At 36.3% G+C, this 18,954-nt stretch overlaps 1 protein-coding gene and 1 pseudogene across 1 annotated transcript; one reads left to right on the forward strand and one right to left on the reverse strand.

The window, feature by feature from the left end:
* Positions 1–3,710: 3,710 nt before the first annotated feature.
* On the reverse strand, positions 3,711–4,621 carry LOC102516748 (olfactory receptor 6C75). The gene has a single exon (XM_014565703.2). It carries the CDS (start codon positions 4,578–4,580, stop codon positions 3,711–3,713), a length of 870 nt encoding a protein of 289 aa, XP_014421189.2. The 5' UTR covers positions 4,581–4,621.
* Positions 4,622–5,658: 1,037 nt separating this feature from the next.
* LOC102517002 lies at positions 5,659–17,377 on the forward strand (annotated as a pseudogene).
* Positions 17,378–18,954: the final 1,577 nt, after the last annotated feature.

The following is an 18,954-nucleotide window of genomic DNA, read 5'->3' on the forward strand; positions in this document are numbered from 1 at the left end:
TGAAAATGTAATTATCATAAAGTGAAATGCAAATCAAAACACAATGAGATATCACCTCACACATCTTTCGATGAGTATCAATAAAAAAGAAGCAGCAGTATTGGCAAAGATGTGGACAAAAGGGAACATCTGTTTACTGTTGATGAAAATATAAATGCCTACAGTTACTATGGAAAATAATATAAAGTTTCCTTAAAACAATTCAAAAATGAATTACCACTTGATCCAGCAATTCCATTTCTGGGTATATGTATACAAAGAAATTGAAATCAGAATCTCCAAGTTATCTTCACTTACATGCTCATTGTAGTATTATTGACAATGGCTAGATATGGAAATTAACTAAATGTCCATTGACAGAAGAATAAAGAAAATGTGTTAAATACACTCAATGGAATATTATTCAGCATTATAAAGAAGAAAATCCTGTCATGACAACATGGATGTACCTGGAGACATTATTCTAAGTAAGATAAGCTAGAAACAGAAAGACCAACACTGCATGATTTCACATACATGTAGAATTTAATCAATCCACAGAAGCAGAGAACAGTGGTGATCAGGGCTTGTGTGAAGGAACAATAGGGAGGTGTTAATCAAAGGGTTCAAAGATTCAGTTATACAAAGTAAATATGTGCTGGAGACCTGTGCAACATATGACCTATGATTAATAATATGCTATTGTCTACTTAAAGCTTTGCTAAGAGAGAATGAATATCTTATATTGAGTACTCTTAACATAAATGGAAAAAAAATAAAGGTGACAAGAAGAAACTTCTGGAGGTGATAGATCTGGAGGTGATAGATAAGTTTATGGCACTGATAGTTATGATGATTTCACAGGTGTATACTTATCTCCAAAAACATCAAGTTATATATATTAAATATCTATCACCTATTGTATGTCAATCATACTTTAGTGAAGTTATTTAAGATGTTATGGGTGGCAGTTTCTTTGATGTAGAATTAGGGGATTTGTCTTAATGAAGTGTTTTATAGCCACATAATCTAGTGCATTAATATTCATATCAGAGTTTGTTCTCACTGGGTACCACCTACAGATGGTAATGACCACGCTGGATTCATAGATTCAAATTTGGATTTCTGGGCTTCATTTTTCTGTTTATCAAGCTCACCATTCAATCATAGAATATCTCAAGGAAATATAAAGTGTATTTGATTAGTTTAAGTATAATAAATTATAAACAAATCTTGATTAAAACCCGAAGAGTCTCACCATCTTTTCAATAGTTTTACCATGATTCCCTGATTTATTCATAAAATACTAAACCTCAACCACTCAAATACACTTTTCAGTAGATCACATCTCAGGGTGGAACATTATTTCTATATCCTGAAGTATTTCGATACTTTCCTCATGAGTCATTTTCTGGCTCAAGCTCCACATTTTGTGGATAAAAGGTGACTGATGAGTTTTGGGAAATTGATTAGTTAGTTGAAGGCAGCACCAGGCTTAGAACCCAGGGCTTGTCCAATGCAAGATATTTCAGAGTCTACTATTGGTCTCTTTGTATTCGATTCCCTCACCACTTCCCTCAACCATTATTCTCTTTCTCCTGATTTCTGCAACAGTCTCTGTACCCACTTACTTACTTTGATCTTGTTTTTTCCAATTTCTCTTTCATATAACATCCACAGCTATGAACATAATATGGAGCTAATCAGAACACATCTGTGATTTTTTAGAATGCATCTGACACTTTTTCATTGTAAATAAAATTAAATCTGAAATTTGTAATATGACCTTCAAGGCCAAGTTTGAGTCACTTATGGTGTAGAACATATTTCATAAAATGTATTTGTGATTATCTAACCTTAGAGTTTGGGTTAAAAAAACAAACAGAAGACCTCCTACACTGCAAAATAATGCAGCCACTATGGAGGAAAGTATGGAGGTTCCTTAAAAGACAAAAAAATAAACTTACAATATGATCTAGCAATCCCACTCTTGGGCATATAACCAGAGAAAAATATAATTCAAAAAGACAGAGGCATCCCAATATCCACACCAGCACCACTTACAATAGCCAAGATATGGAAACAACCTAAATGTCCCTTGACAGATGACTGGATAAAGAAGTTGTGGTATTTTTAAACAATGGAATGCTACTCAGCCATAAAAAAGAAAAAAATACCATTTACAGCTATATGGATGGATCTGGAGATCATCATTCTAAATAAAGTAAGTCAGAAAGAGAAACAAAAATACCATATGATATCGCTTATTTCTGGAATCTTAAAAAATGACACACATGAACTTATTTAAAAAATAGAAACAGACTAACAGACATAGAGAACAAACTTATGGAGAAAGGGTGTGGGAATGAATAAATTGGGAGTTCAAAATTTGCAGATACTAACCACTATATATAAAGTAAACAACAAGTTTATACTATAAAGCACAGGAAACTATATTCAATATCTTGTAGTAACCTATATGTATGAGTAAAACCTGATGGTGTACACCAGAAATTGACACAGCATTGTAAATTGACTATACACCAATTAAAAAATGCTATAAAACCAAACAAACAAAAGAAATAAAAATGTTGTTAATCTTCTAGAGGTATTTCCTCTGAAGATGAGACAGAAACATATCTATCCTTGAAATAAGAGCTAAAAGCACACAAAGGATGAGGACTGAGATAATGGAAATGGTTTTAAAATATGTTATCAATCAGAAGATAACCTTGCAGTGGACAACACAAGTCCACCAGGAAAAAGTTTTCTTTAAACTATTTTCAATAGTAATATGAAGTAGATCGATTAACAAATAACTTAAATTCTATCATCTTGAGTCTTTTGAAGAAATCATACAAATATACAATAAGCGTTTCTTTCCACTGATATACACACATGTTTTATAGTAACAGCTTTAGGATAAGAACGAAATATAAGGATGCATTATGCAACTGAGGGGTGGGAGCTAGAATAAATCATTTAGAAATTAGAAGCATTGATCTGCTGTGGGATGCTATGGATATTTCTGCTCTTTAAAGGATGATATGAGAGCTCAAACAGTTTGATTTCTTTCAGCATGGAAATGACTCATACATGTGTAGCTGAGCTATCCAAGAATAGCAATTAAAAGCACATCTAATATAAACCATATATGTCCCAATATGAAGGGTACTATATACATTATTTCCTTGGAGTAGGTATGGAGGGAATTTAGCCCTGAGCATTGGCTACTATGTCCATCATTTCCTTTCTAATCACAATCCAATACACAATCTTCCATCATTTAATTATATAAATGCCTTTTGGTAAATAGTTGTTAATTCTGTTGAATCATGTTTATGACCAGTGGTTAGTGAAATTGTATAAATTACAAAATTTCAGAAATTTCAAGGACATGGTTTATGTCATAGGGAAGAATAAATATATAATAAAGGATTTTGCAATTAAAATCAGTTGTCATCAGTATGTGGAATATTTAGGGAGAAGATACTCAAGCATATCAAGGTGAAAAATACCTTGAGAAAACAGAGATCTTCATTTGCTGAGGAGGTACAAACAGACCAAGTGAGGTCTGCCACAGATCTTCCACTAGGACTCTGTGCACTGCTACATTGCCTGGAATGAAGACAAATGGTTTTCTAAAGCCTTCTACTCCAAGGCCATGTTGTTTATCTTGATATTTTCATCCTGAATATCATCTCCCTCAAAGCCTGATGGACCTGCTTGTTTCATAGAGTATAGGTGACAGGGTTCAGCAGCGGGGTCACCACCGTGTTCACAAGGGCAGCCTTGCTGTTGGAGCCCAGCCTGTTTGTTTCCTTTGGTTTCATGTATATAAAAACACAGCTGCCGTACATCAGAGAGAGGACAATGAGGTAAGAGGAGCAGGTGGAGAAAGCCTTCTGTCGCTCGTTGGCTGATGGGAGTTGCATGACTGTGATTACTATGTTGCTATATGAAATGATGGTTATGAGGAGGGATGTCAAAAGGACACACAAAGCAAGGACAAAGCACAACATTTCAAGAGATCTGGTGTCAGAACAGGAGAGATGAACCACAAGGCTAAGGTCACAGAAGTGAGGGATGACATGGGGGCCACAGAAGGATAACTGGGAAAGCTTCACCACTGGACCAGTGATGAGACTGAAGCCCAAAGCAAAGCAGGTGGTGACCAGGAGGAAACAAATTCTCATGTTCATGATGGTTGGGTAATGCAGAGGCTTGCAAATGGCCAAGTACCGATCCAGAGACATCACTGCTACGAGGAGGAAACCTGCTGCTCCCAGAAACAAAAATACAAAACCTTGTATGAAACAAGCATCAAAGGAAATTGTTTGTTTGCCTAAAAGAAAGATGACCAACAATTTAGGAATAACAGTATTTGTGAAACAACACTCAATGAAAGAGAAAGTGCTGAGGAAAAAGTACATGGGTGTCTGGAGTCTGGAGTCAGCACAGGTGACAGTGCCTATGAGTGTACTGCCTGCAGTGGATGCCAGGTATGCCGGCAGGTGCACCAGGAAGAGGACTTTTCCCAGATGCTGGACAGCAGGAAACCCCTCCAAAGTGAATGCTTGGACAGCTGTCCCATTCCCCATTTCCACAGCAGCAGCATCTGCAGATATTAAGCTACAATAAAGACATCACAGTGAGCACAAAGTCTCTGAGCATTAAATCACACTGTCTGACTACCTGAGAATGTGACTTCACAGATGGTAAAGTAGTCCAGTCATTTGATTATTGAAAAGGAAAGACCTGACTTCAATACTAGTTCAATACTGAGTTCTAATCTCAGAGAGAGAGGTTATCTTTGCAAAATTATTTAACCTTTGTGAGCTTCATTTTCACCCCATGTAAAATGAAAATGATAGGATCTACCTGTTCATGTACTTGTGAAAATTAGGTAAAATAAAGCGTGTAATTCACTTGTCATGTGATATCAATGATTCTCATGTGTTCCTCAAAATATAACTTTAATATTTAAATCGTGCTATATTATAAAACAGCATGATGAATAGGTAGGGTTGTTCACATTTGTATCCTTATCAAATATTTTACTGTGTTTTAAAATATTACCAATTTATAAATTAGGACAGTAGTAATATAATAATATTCACTTTGAAAATCCTTTGCACGATACGTAAAAATCCTAATTTCAATTACCATCATCATCATCATCATCACCATTTGCTGTGGACTTTACTAATGCTTGGGATTATACTGGTCACTGAAAATCAGTGTTCCTACTACTCTTTACAATAATCATGAGTGTTAATTTGCCCCTACCCCTTCTGCATAAGGAGAATTGGAGGCTTAGAGAAGTTCCAGAGGATTATGTCACACAGCTGGGATTTTAACTAATTATGCTCGAATCCAAAGCCCTTGCTGTTTCTAAATGCTGTAACAGAATATTTAAAATAGATGCTATGGATATTTCTGCTCCTTAAAGGATGATATTAGAGTTAAAACAGTTTGATTTCTTTCAGAATGGAAATGATTCATATATGCATAGCTAAGCAATCCGAGAATAGTTCTCTCAATCTTAAATGAAAGTTTATAGTTCTAGTTTTCTATAACCAATTTAGAGAAGAGTCTGGAGACCAGGGATGTTGGGAGTTGTTCCACAATATAGTGTAAGTTGTAAACCCAGCATTTACTCCAGTCTTCTGAGGCTCCATGCTCTCAGGTAAGGGAGATGGGGAGTGACAGTGGTTCACAGGATCAGCCCATTTAGGAAAGTAACCTGGGAACATAGAGTTCACAATTCACTTTTACATCAATGCTCAGTGAACATTCTCTTTCTCTCTTCAGTCTCCTCAATAAATTACTTCTCTTATGATGGTGTTTGGCTCTAGCATCTCAGTACTAAGGTGAAAGTCTGCAGTATGGAATGTCTTCCTTTCTAACCTGCCATGGACTAAGTTCTCAGAAGTGATGCTCATGAAACCAAGCTGCTCCCTCTAGAGTGGCACTGTCCCCAGGTCAGCCTGGAGGGGATGATGCTTCTGTTTCAGTGACAACAGGAGGTCCACCAAGTTACCACTGCCCTGGCCCAGGCACACCAGAGTGATCTCAGTGGGGACAGGGCTCCCTCCTCTTGCAGTCATTCTCTTCCAAGAAGTCAACAGCTTTCTCTGCACTGAGGGGAAGGAGAGGGAAAGGAAACATATTTGTCATAACCTGTTGTTCCAGAGTCGGGTGAAGATGTATTGCATGTTCTTGGTGTTCCTGGCTGGCCAAACTCTCTTTCAATGACCCTGAATTTTTCATAGAGAAAGGCTACATGGAAGCCTTGACCACTGAAGCCTAGAAAAAGAGCAAATGTAATAAAACAACCACATTTTGCTGCCCTCAATTCTGGGTTAAAGCTTGATTCTGGGACTACTTAAGATTCTGATGAAAGTTCTGTCTCTGCTCACCTCAGTTGGTAACAACTCACCTAACGTGCAACAGTGTTGTCCTCCACCTACACACTAGCTAACGGGAGCAGACAGTTTCTTCTGAGTCCAGCCCTGGGAGCTGCTGAGGCAAGTCTCCTTCGGCAGAAGTACACCACTGTCTTGGGCACATCTGCTCCAAGACACCTTCAATTGCACTCCATCCTCCATTATATCCTCACCTTTCTATGTTTCTAAGCATCCTTGTTCCACTGCATCAATGATGAGACTCTCCAAACATATAGTCCTAAGGCCTCTGTAATAGTTTTCCTAAAAGTCTGTGGTCACTGAGCAGGATGTACCCAGTCAGTGGGCAGAGAGCACAGGCTCTCAAACCTCATTAGGAGCTGAAGGGACCAGAGTTAGAAAGTAAAGACAGGGCTGGTGCCAGAGGGACAGCTAATTGATCTCTGTTGAGAGCCAATTACTGGCACAACCATTTTATCTTTCCATTGTTTGTGGTAATGCTGGCCCAGATTTCCAGTGTTTTCAAGATAGAAAAAAAATCAAGATTTGAAAATCAGCCAAGATTTTTCAAAGAAATTATATGACAATTTCCCATGGGTTCCTAAAATCCCAATTGGAATGTTGCTAATGATGCTGAGTAAAAGTCCAGGCTCCAACTTCCTACATGTGATATGTACATTGAAATAAGAGCACAGAGGTTAAGAGAACATTTTTGTCAAGAAAAAAATTCTGGATTATATTTAGGCTTTCCTCAGGGCTTTGGAAAATATGGTTTCTGAGGAAGAAGATGGGAGGAAATCTACCTTCCTTTCTCAACTTTTATTCAAGCCTCCACCAACATTTTAATTTTTTTCATAAGATATATTTGTCTGAAGAATATTTTTATTGCTCCTGTGTCCAGTCTTCTTGAAAAAGAAAACACACAGTTCTTTCTTTTCAGGGAAAAAATAGGAACACTAGGTAGTTTCTGTGACATCTCTAACCTGGCTTACCTTTCTATAAAAGAATCTGTAAAGTGGATCCCTAGATTACTTCTAGAGCAGAACAAGAAGGAAGAGATATGACGTTTATAGTGGAAAAGCTATTGCCATAGCAACCACTGCCTTGGAAGTCTGTTTCTCTCCCTGGGTACACCAGGTGGGCTGCTATAGTAAAACTGGCTTATTTATTGTGGCATCTGGCTTCCCATCAAAAGCCAAGGAAAGAGAACAAACTCCCAAAGTGTATTTGCAGGAAACACTGGGGTATATGGTAGCTGTCTGGAAATCTGTTCTGCCTAAATCTTCCCTCACCTATCTTGATCATATCAAGTCAAAGCAAATGTCATAGAAATTTTCATGAGTGTTGACTGAGTCCCACCTTCCCACAAATGAACAAAATCAATTTTGTAACACCTGTCTATCTAAACACTGTTTTCCATCCATGTCAGACCAAACCTGGCCCTCATTGCCCTATTTTCAGTTAGAAGGTGGGGGAAATAAAGAATAATAGGAGATGAATTGTAGAGACTGGAACAAATTGAGACTTCACAAATAATGCCCAGAAAAAGACTCATTTGTGTGTGGTTGTTTAAATTGTGTTCAGTGCCAGCCTCATGCTGCAGAAACACCTATCCCACCCAAAAAGTCCCAATGCCAACATGATGGTGTGGAGGTGGGAAGAGAGTGGTCTAGCATGTGGTTGGATGAAAAGGCTTACAAAGGAGAACCTTAGACAGAAATGAGTAAACTAACTATACTATACATCTAGCTTAAGGAGTGGTGACTAAGAAATGTTTCAAATTTTCCTTGGTATATGTATTTCTTTTCTGGATAATGTCTTCATATTCCTCCAATAATCACTATTTTTATACTTTTAATGATACCTTGAGTCTCAACTTATCTTTGAGGTTTCTAAGTATTCCTTATGGTTTGAGGATTTAATTGGCAGTTAGAGCAAAGAAAGGGATAGTTTGTAAAACTGTATTTGTGATTATCTAAACATAGACGAGTAAATCAAACATCATTGTGTGGATTTATTCTCTGCAGAATATTGTTACATTTACCACTCTGTCTCTGAGCCAGTTTTGAAAAAAAATTAGACTACACTAATATTAGGATCTGGATAATGATTTTGTTTGTTTGTTTGTTTAAAATGTACTTGGTTGATATGATCTGTTCATAGAACAGTTTTGATTTCTAAAATCTTATCCCTGAGTAAAAAAGCTATGTAAAGACTAAAGAAAGGTAAATCCTACTGTCTATGGTATTGTTGGAGAGGAACTAGGGGATGATGTATTGAACAGGAAATGGGGGTTGGGATGGGCAAAAGCACTGTCAACAGACTGAACCCCAGTCTGAGGGTGACCTTGTTATAATATCAAACTGTCCTTTCCTGGAATATCCATTAAAATAAGCCAACATTCCCAATGGGGACTGAAAACACAGCAGTTCTGATCCAGAGGGCTCATTAATATTATAACTAATACCATATATCCATGTAAGAAAAAGCATATTAGTGTAGGTATCTTCCAACTTGGGACCAGGAGGGGAAGCTGAAAATATAGGGTAATTATCATATCTAGATTTCTTTATTTTCTTTTTCATTCATAGATGGAAAAAATAAGTATTTTTCAACAAACCTTCCACTATAGGATGATCAGTAAAGTTGAATAATGTGGGTGGGACAGGAAGAAGTGGAAAAAGCTATCTGTAAATATCAGAAATGAAGCAATTTTGTAAGGTTCTGGATCCTTCAATTTCTATTAATTTCTTGGTAGGGTTTTTCATGCTTATCTCTGATGTGTGAACATTCCGGCTGTTTGAGAGAGCATCAGTGGTTCTAAGTGGTGTCTCTAGCACCAAGATTCCTGAGCATATTTATCTCAGGACCTCCCCACCATGGAATGGTAAATGTTGTTTTGCAAGGTCAAGATTTTACATATAGCATAGAAGAACACCTCAAATCAGATGGGGGGACAAATGGGGACAAAGTTCACATTTATAAGTTTACATATCTCCTGATAACACCCTCACAGCTTGTTACAAGACATGAAGTTTTACTGCTGTGGGAGGGGGACCTATGAAGAGAAGATGAAAGATGTGCAATGGAGAGAGAAAAGTAACTGATATAATTCCCTTTTAGGAAACATGATCCTTTTGTCTGGGCTTGAGACATCACCTCACCCAGTAGCACTGTATTGGTGAATGTCATGAAGTCAGTTTGTAAGATTCCTAAAAGTCAATAAACCAGATTGATCTTCTTTCCACACATGTAACTCTAGGGATCTCAGGGAGATCAAAGCTGTTTGTACAGTTGTGGGGGAGATATTCCCCAGAACTGTAACACAATCAGGTTCTGTCTTCTTATTCAGCACTTGTCACTGCTTAAAGACAAACTCTTGAAAATAATTCACAAGAACAAGAGGAGATATACTGCATTTTTTCCCTCAATCTCCTAATATGTCTGGAAAGCTCAACTTTGGGTGGGGGTAGCTATCTGCATCTCCCTTATTTGGGAGATTGGACTAATCATAAGACAGAGAAAGAAAGAGTCAGTGCAGGCATAGTGGGGGCGCCTGTGTCAGACTTATTGAGAAGCACACCACCAGGTCAAGATTTGCTATATCTTCAGAAGGCTGGCTTCTATGGAAGCTTGCCTCACCTTTTGCATCATATCTGAGATGGGAAAAGACATATCCAGCCAAAAATAGAGGAGCTGGATGGGTTTAGCTCTGCTTTCTTCTTATACCCAGTTTGACTGTTTATTTTGAAAAGAATGGGAATCTAAATAACCTCCATCAATAGGGGGTTTAATTTCACAAGTGGCTTCTCATTCATAGAAATTCTGAAATAAGAACAACAGGCCTGGTCCTCATGGACACTGAAGGTGGAGAGTGGTTCTAGGTTTAAGGCAGCTCTAAGAACTTCAGCATCTGGGTTTTTCAATCATCTTCCACTGCTCTCCCATAAGCACTCTAGCCATATCCTTCATGTTTGTGACTTTATGACCTTCTATCAGATGGTGTTCTCTGTACTCTTAATTTCTATACCTCTATTGCTGCAGTGACATAGGGTCCATAGTGGCTGTGATGCTTTCTTTTGGTACATGCCAGTTCTTTACTTAAAGGAGAAACAATATAATTTTTAAGCACTCTCACAAAAGGTATGAAAAGAGTTAATGAAGCAGAGTATTGTCTTTTCCCCCTAGCTTTGCTTAGATGCCATTGACATATCATGTGTAAGTTTAAGGTACACAAAGTCATAATTTGATATGCATATATATTACAAAATGTATTTCACAATAAGATTAGTTAACATATCCTTCATTTCACATGATTACCATTTGTCATTATGGTAAATAGCAACTTTCAAGTGTGCAATGAAGTTTTTTTTTAAACTACAGTCACCATGCTGTATCTTAGAGCCTCAGAACTTATTCATCTTATAATGAAAACTTTGTATCATTTGACCAACCTCTACTCATTTTCCTCATTCCTCATCCACTGACAATCACCATTTCACTCTCTCTTTCTATGAATTCAGTGTTTTCAGATTCCACACGTAAGTTGTAATGCACAATATTTGTGTTTCTCTGAGTTTACTTAGAAAAATGTCCTCAATATCCATTCATATCATTAAAATAGCAGAATTTCCTCCTTTTTAAAGGCTAAATTGTATTCCATTCCATTCCAGACACACGCACACACACACATACCACATCACATCACATCATATCACATCTTTTTTCTTTTTGTTTAATGGTTACCATGCTATACAATACATTTCCAAGTCTGTTTATTTTATAACTACATTTGCATTTTTTGACTACCTTCATCCATTGTACCTACCCTTCTAACACACCATACTTCTGGCAACCACCCATCTGTTTTCTGTTTTCTTATCTATGAATTCTTTTTTGCTTTGGTGGGTTTTTTAAATTGCACATATAATTGATATCATGCTGTGTTTGTCTTTCTCTCTCTGACTTATTTCACTTACCATAATTCACTCAAGTTCCATCTATATTGTCATCATGGCAGGATACATTTTTAATGGTTGAATACTATTCCATTGTACATGTATACAACATACTTTTATTGATTCATCTGCTGGTCAACATGTTGTTTCCGTATTTCACTACTGTAAATAATGCTGCAATGAACATAGTGGTGCAGGCATCTTTTAGACTAAGTGATTTTATTTCCATTGGACATACACCTAGAAATAAGATTGCTGGATCATATGGTAGTTCTAAATAATTTTTTGAGGAACTTCCATACTGTTTTCCATAGTAGTTGTGCCAATTTACATTCCCACCAACAGTACACAAGGATTCCCTTTTCTCTACATCCTCAACAACACTTGCAATTTCTTGTCTTTTTAATAATAACCATTCCAACAAGTGTGTGGTGGTATCTCACTGTGATTTTGATTTGCATTTCACTGATGATTGGTGATATTAAGTACCTTCTCACATACCTGTTTGCATTTTTAGTACTACTTTGGAGAAATATATATTCAATTCCTTTGCCTATTTTTAAATTGGATTGTTTGTTTTGGCTTATAGGCTGTATGAGTTCCTTATAAGTTTTGGAGATTAATCCTTTATCAGAGAGGTGGTTTACATATAGTTTTTCTCATTCCTATGTTACCTTTCATTTTGTTTCTTTTGTTGTGCAAGAAGCTTTTTAATTTTGTGTAGTCTCACTTTTTGATTTTTGCTTTGTTGCTTTTGCTTTATGTCATATTCCAGAAATCTACCACATTGCTAAGGCCAATGTCAAAGAGCTTTTGCCCTATGTTTTCTTCTAAAACTTTTGTGGTATCAGGTTTTATGTTTAAGTCCTTAAATGATTTTGAATTTATTTTTGTGTATGGTGTAGATAAGGGTGAAATATCATCCCTTAGTATGTAGATATTGACTTTTCCCAACATTATTTATTGCAGAAACTATCAATTCTCCACTGAGCTCTTTTGGCTCCTCAGATATTAGTTGACTGGAAATACATGAGTTTATTTCTGGATTCTTGATTAAATCCCATCATTCTATGTATCTCTTTTAATGCCAGTCCTATGCTGTTTAAATACTATGGCTTTGCAATACAGTTGGAAATCATGAAGTGTGATGCCTCTCACTTTCTTTGTCATCAAGTTGCTTTAGCTACTAAGGATCTTTTGTAGAACCATATACATTTTAGAACTTTTTTTTTTCTATTTCTGTGAAAAATGCTACTGAAATTTTCATAGGGAGTACAATGAATCTACAGATAACTTTGGGTAATAGGGATATTTACAATATAAAATATACATAGAAAAATGGGATATCATTCCATTTGTTTATATCTTCTTTGACTTCTGTTATCAAAGTCTTCTAGGTTTCAATATACAGAGCTTTCACTTCCTTGGTTAAATTTGTCACTTTTTTTATGTTTAATGATATGTAAAGTGCATTACTTTCTTTATATCTTTTCAGATAATTCAATTTTAGTGCTTAGTGCTGAGACAAAACTAATTTTTGTATGTTATCTTTGTATCTTGAAACACTACTGAATTTATTGATTAGTTTAAAAGGCTTTGGATTGAGTATTTATGATTTTCTATGGACAAGATCATATCGTCAGGAAACAGAGAAAGTTTTCCCTCTTATTTTCTGATTTGGATGACTCATTTATTTTTCTGCCTGATTGCTCTGGTTGAAACGTCCAGGACTACATTAAATAGGAGACTTGAAAGTGGGTACATTTTCTATTCCTGGTCCTAGAGAAAAGCTTTTAAACTTTCAGTGTTGAGTTTGATATTAGCTGTGAGTTTGTAACATATGGTTTATCACATTGAGGTACATTGCGTCTATCTCAATTTGTTAGGATTTTTATCCTGAAAGGGTGTTGAATTTTTTCAAATGCTCTTCTGCTTATAATCCTATACTTTGGTTCTTTTTATCATTTTAATTTAATTTTTACTGAGGTATAAATCACCTTAGTTTCAGGTGTACAATGTAATAATTTGATATTTGTATATATTGTGAAATGATTGCCATTATCATACATACATAGTTACAGAATTATCTTTCTTGTGATAAGAACTTTAGATATGTTTGTTAGCAACTTTGAAATATTCATTGCAGCACTACTAACTATAAACACCATGCTGTACATTAAATCCCCATGACTTATTTATTTTATAATTGGAAATTTGTACTTTTGACTCCTTTCAGCCTTTTCACTTACAACCCTACCCTCTGCTTCTGGCAACCACCACTCCATATTTATAAGCTTGGTTTTTCTTCTTCTTTTTTAAATTTTAGATTACACATTTAAGTAAGATCTCTATATAACTTTTCTTAGGATAATTTCTTTAGGGTCAATTCATGTTGTGGCAAATGGCAAGTTTTCATTTTTTTCATGGCTGAAATATATATATATATGTATATTATACATACATATGTACTTTATATCTCATATTCTTTATTCATTGTTCTGTAGATGAGCATTTAGGAGGTTTCTACATCTTGGGTGTTATGAATTCTGCTGCAATGAGCATGGGCATGCAGATACCTCTTCCAGATACTGATTTTAATTCTTTGAAAAATATACATAGAAATAGGATTGCTGGATCATATTGTAATTCTAGTTTTATTTTTCTGAGAAATCTCCATACTGTTTTTTATAGTAGTTGTATCAATTTACATTCCCATCAACAGCACGTTAGTGTTCCCTTTTTTCCACATCATTGCCTATACTTGTCACTGTATTTTTGATAAAAGCCACTCTGAAAGGTGTGAGATGTTTTCTCACTGTGGTTATGATTTTCATTTCCCTGATGATTAGAGATGTTGAGCATTTTTCATGTACCTGTTGGTCAATTGTATGTATTCTTTGGCAAAATGTATCTTCATATCTTCTGCTTATTTTAAATTAGATTATTTGGGAATTTTGTTGTTGTTGTTACTGAGTTGTAGGAGTTCTTCATATATTTTTGATATTAACACCTTATCAGTTATATGATTTGCAATTATTTTCTCTCATTCAGTAGGTTGCTTTCCATACTGTCTTGATTAATATTTCTTTGTAATATAGTTTGAAATCAAGGTTCATGATGCCTCCAGCTTTGTTCTTCTTTCTCAAGACTGCTTTGGCTCATCAAGGTCTTTCATGGTTCCATACAAATTTTAGAATTATTTGTCCTATTTCTGTGAAAAATGCCATTGGAATTTTGAGGGGGTTTGCATTGAGTATGTAGATTGCTTTGGGTACTATGGACATTTTAACAATATTAATTTTCTAATCCATGGACACAAAATAACTTTTTGTTTACTTGTGCCTGCAGTTTCTTTCATTAATGTCCTATAGTTTTAAATATAAAGCTCTTTTACCTCCTTTGCTAATTTTATTCCTAGGTATTTTATTCTTTTCAATAAATAGAGTAGTAGTTTTTCAACAGAGAGTAGTTTTATCCTGTACTGCACATGGAACATCTACCAAAATTGATCACATTCTGACCATAAATAATTCTTATCATACTCTTATTAACAGACTTCACAAGGACATTACCAAAAAATTAGGAAATAATCAGTCTAATAAATATAGATACCTTAAGCCTCAAATAAAATATTAGCATATCAAATATGGCATATTTTAAAAAATTAATACGAGTTAGCTTTGTCCAATAGTAAAAGGTGGATTTAAGATTCCAAGTCAACCATATAATTTACTATGTTAAGAAAGAAGAGCAGGAAATTACATAACTATAGCAAATGTGGGGAAAGAATTTCATAAAATTTAGCACCTTTTTATTATAAAAGAGAAACTCTTAGTAAAATAGGAACAAAGCCAAATTTCCTTAATCTTATATACAGTAACAGCAGCAACAAAAATCTCAAGGAAGCATCAGATGTGATGATGAGATACTGAAATCTTCCCCCTGAGATTAGGACAGAGACAATTACTACTTTTATTTAATGTTATAATGAAGGTCTCACTCACTGTAATAAATCAAGAAAAGAAAAGTATATAAAATCAGAAATAAACAAATAAAACTCTCAACACCACAGATGATATTATTGTTTATAAAGAAAATCTAAGAATGAATTTACTAAAGTTGCCAGATACATAACATACAGAAACCAATTGTATTTCTACATGTAACAACAAAAATTAAAAATTAACAAATTTAAATAGTACTAGTTATAGTCTCATCAAAATACATCAAATAGCTAGTGATAAATCTGTAAAAGACACATGAAACCTCTACACAGAAAACTACAACACATTATTGAAATAAAAGACTATTTCAATTAGCAAGGCAGAACACACTAAAATTACATATTGAAAAAACTCAACATTGTAAAGATGTCAATTCTTCTTAAATTGATCTACAGATTCAATGCAGTTGTAATAAAAATCCCAGCAGGTATTTTTTAATGGAAATTAGTAAGCTTATTCTAAAATTTGTATAGAAGTTAAAAGTACCAAGAATGGCCAAGATAATCTTGACAAGTTACCATAAAGTTAAAGAATATGCAAGAGTCAAGACTTCAGTGTTAAAAAATTGGGCAGTTTGTGCAAGAACAGATAAATAGCCCAATGGAAAAACGTATCATTTTTAATTTGATCCATCTTCAGAAAGCCAGGTTTGATTTGTGATAGAAAAGTAACTCTGGGAGGAATTCAATGACTAAGTCCATTCTCTGGAGCACCTCTTACCCTCAGGTGCCCTCCCCACATCTTCCCCTCCCCCACCCAATCTGGAAGCTTTGGCCTCCTTCCTCAAGAAGGAACTTGAGCAGATAGAAGACTTCTTCCTTGATGCTCACCTCCTCCAACCCTTCTCCCCACCTCCACCACCACCCCCAATGCCAGCAGCAGCAGCAACCCCTCCCATTGCCCATCCCCTTCCCCACCTTTGACCTCCTTCTGCCCCCTGCCCTGGATACCCTCAACTTGCTAGCCATCTACTGCTGCAGCAAGGCCAGGCCAGGGGACTCGGGGTTGGGGCCCCTGCCCTCACACCACAACCTCCTCTTCCACCCTCTCGCCTGGCCCCCTACCCCAATCCTGCCACTGCCCATGAGGACCTCAAGCAAAAGACAAGGGACCAGAACAAGTCAGTGGCTCTGAGGTACCAGCGGAGGAAGCAAGTAGAGGGCTAGACACTTGAGTGCAAGTGCCAGATGCTGGAGGCAGGGAGCCGGCAGCTGAGGGAGAGGGCTGAGTCGGTGGAGCAAGAAATCCAGTATGTCAAGAAGCTGCTCATCTAAGTGTATAAGGCTCAAAGCCAGGGGACCCAGAACAGCTAGCCAGGCAGGGGCTTTGTGTGGTAGGGGGTTCTGGTCTTCAGCTCTGGCTCCCTTGTGTTTCTGGGGCTGAGGTGGGAGGGTCCATCCTTCAGTCATACCACTGTGTCCAGCTTCCTTCCAAACCCCTCCCTTCCTCCTTCTCCCCTGCCCCCTACTCTCTCCCCCTTTCCCTTTGTCTCCTCTCCTGTCCATTCTGAATTAGCTTCCCTTTTCTCTCCCCAGAATCACGGCATGTTTGGCCTCAGTCAACATCTACATCCTTAAGTAAAAGCTGAGGAACAGAGCCCCAAGGGGAATTCAGGGAGCAGGAGAGAGCTTGGAAACTTGGTCTCCCAAACACAGAAATGAGGCCAAGAAGCTCTGCAGAATGATGATGCATAGGAGGATGGGGGAACCAACTGGGGACTAAGTTTTTAAAATGGTGCCCATAGAATGTAAGCCAAACAAGCCACATGACCTTGGGGAACAACATTTGGGGGGGGTGGGAAAAAAGTTGTCTAAGTTTGCAGAGCAGGTGGATATATAGGCAGATGGGGAGGTGGGCAGGGCAGAGAACAGTGGTAATTGGTGACTGGATGTTCATTTTAGCTCTGGAAGGAAATCAGTGTTTTGTGAAGGTACTGGTGGAGGGGCCGCATCTAGGTGAGGGAGGGGTTGGGACTTATCCTTTTTGGGGGGTTGTGAGAGGAATTAAAATGAAGCATTTCCTCTGAAAATAATTCTGGTGTTTAAGGCACCAAGTCTGTAATATTTTGACAGTAAATTATGATGGTACTAGGAGACTAATACACTCCCCTATAACAGCACATCATTAAAATCAAGACATCATTAGTACTCATAATACACCACCATCATTAGTATTCACACAAAACCACCATCCAAGGACCCATTCAAATTTTCTGATTTCCAAACCATGTTCTTTATGGCAAAACAAAATAAATAAGCACAAGTAAAACAAACAAAAATGAACTTCTATTTTCTCCCTTGCATTTCCAGTCCAGGATCCAATTCAGGATCATATATTGATCTACTTGTCATATGTTTTTAGTAATCTTTAATTTGGAATGATTTCCCTAATATTTCATTATATTTTATGATGTTAATATTTTTAGAGTTCTAGTCAGTCATTTCATATAATTTCCCTTGTTTTAGGTTTGTTTTATATTTTTGTATGATCAGATTAATCATATGGACTTTTGGCTAGAATACTAGAGAAGTCAACCTGTGGTCTTTTCAGTGCAACCTAGCAAAGACCCATAATATTAATCTGTCTCTTAATGATGATGTTAACTTTTATCACTTGGCTAAGATGATGTCAGCTAAGTTGCTCCACTTTAAAGTTAATCAATAATTAGTTTTATTTATTATCTGATATATATAAGTACTTTATCAATTAATAAGTAATTAATCTCTGTTTTCTGGGGCAAAAATTTGAGACTATGTATACACCCTGATTCCTCAAGCATTTATCCATTAATTTTAGCATCTCCTGATGACCTTTACTGAATCAATTAATCTAAATAGTGATTTTCTAATCTATCATAGAAAATCTAAGTAAAGAAATGGAGAATATAAAAATCAAATAGAAATTATAGAACTGAAAAATACATTAACCAATATAAAAAATCACCAGAGAGGCCAATGAGCAAAATTCAGAGTTACAATCACAGAGCAAATCATACCTGAACTTGAAGACAGGGCAGACCAGTAAAAATAACCCAATCTAAACAACAGAGAGAAAGTAGACTGAAAGAAATTAATAGAATCACAGGGACTCACTTGTAGGAAAGTAACAAAACATTTAACATTTGTATCAGCAGAGTTTCAAAAGGAGAAGAGAAAAATGTGAGGCTGAAATAGTTTTCAAAGAAATAATGGCTAAAAACACCCCACATTGGCAAAGGACATAAGCTTATAGGTGCAAAAAGCTGAGTGAACCCCAAACAGAAATGCATACCAAGACAGACCAGAAAGAAAATTCTGAGAACTAAAGATAAAGGAAAACTAAAAAATATTAAAAGAGGAAAGGTGAACTACTTAACAAGGAAGAACAGTAGATATGTCAATTGATACCATAGAACCCAGAAAGAAGTGGCACATTTTTAAAGCAATGAAAGAAAAAAAATATTACTCCAGATTTCTATGTCCATCAAAGCTGTCCTTTTAGAACAAATGTGAAATCAAGACATTCTCAGATGAAGGAAAACTAAGAGATTTTGTTGCCAGTAGAAATGCTCTTAAATATTGCCAAAGGAAGGTCTTCAGGCAGAAGGGAAATGACACCAGAAGGAAA

Source organism: Camelus ferus, chromosome 11, assembly GCF_009834535.1.
Source record: "Camelus ferus isolate YT-003-E chromosome 11, BCGSAC_Cfer_1.0, whole genome shotgun sequence".
NCBI classification, from domain to species: domain Eukaryota; kingdom Metazoa; phylum Chordata; class Mammalia; order Artiodactyla; family Camelidae; genus Camelus; species Camelus ferus.

Bases quoted from the DNA above. Each gene is read 5' to 3' on its own strand.
- LOC102516748 (XM_014565703.2), bottom strand. From the start codon at position 4,580: ATGGGGAATGGGACAGCTGTCCAAGCATTCACTTTGGAGGGGTTTCCT.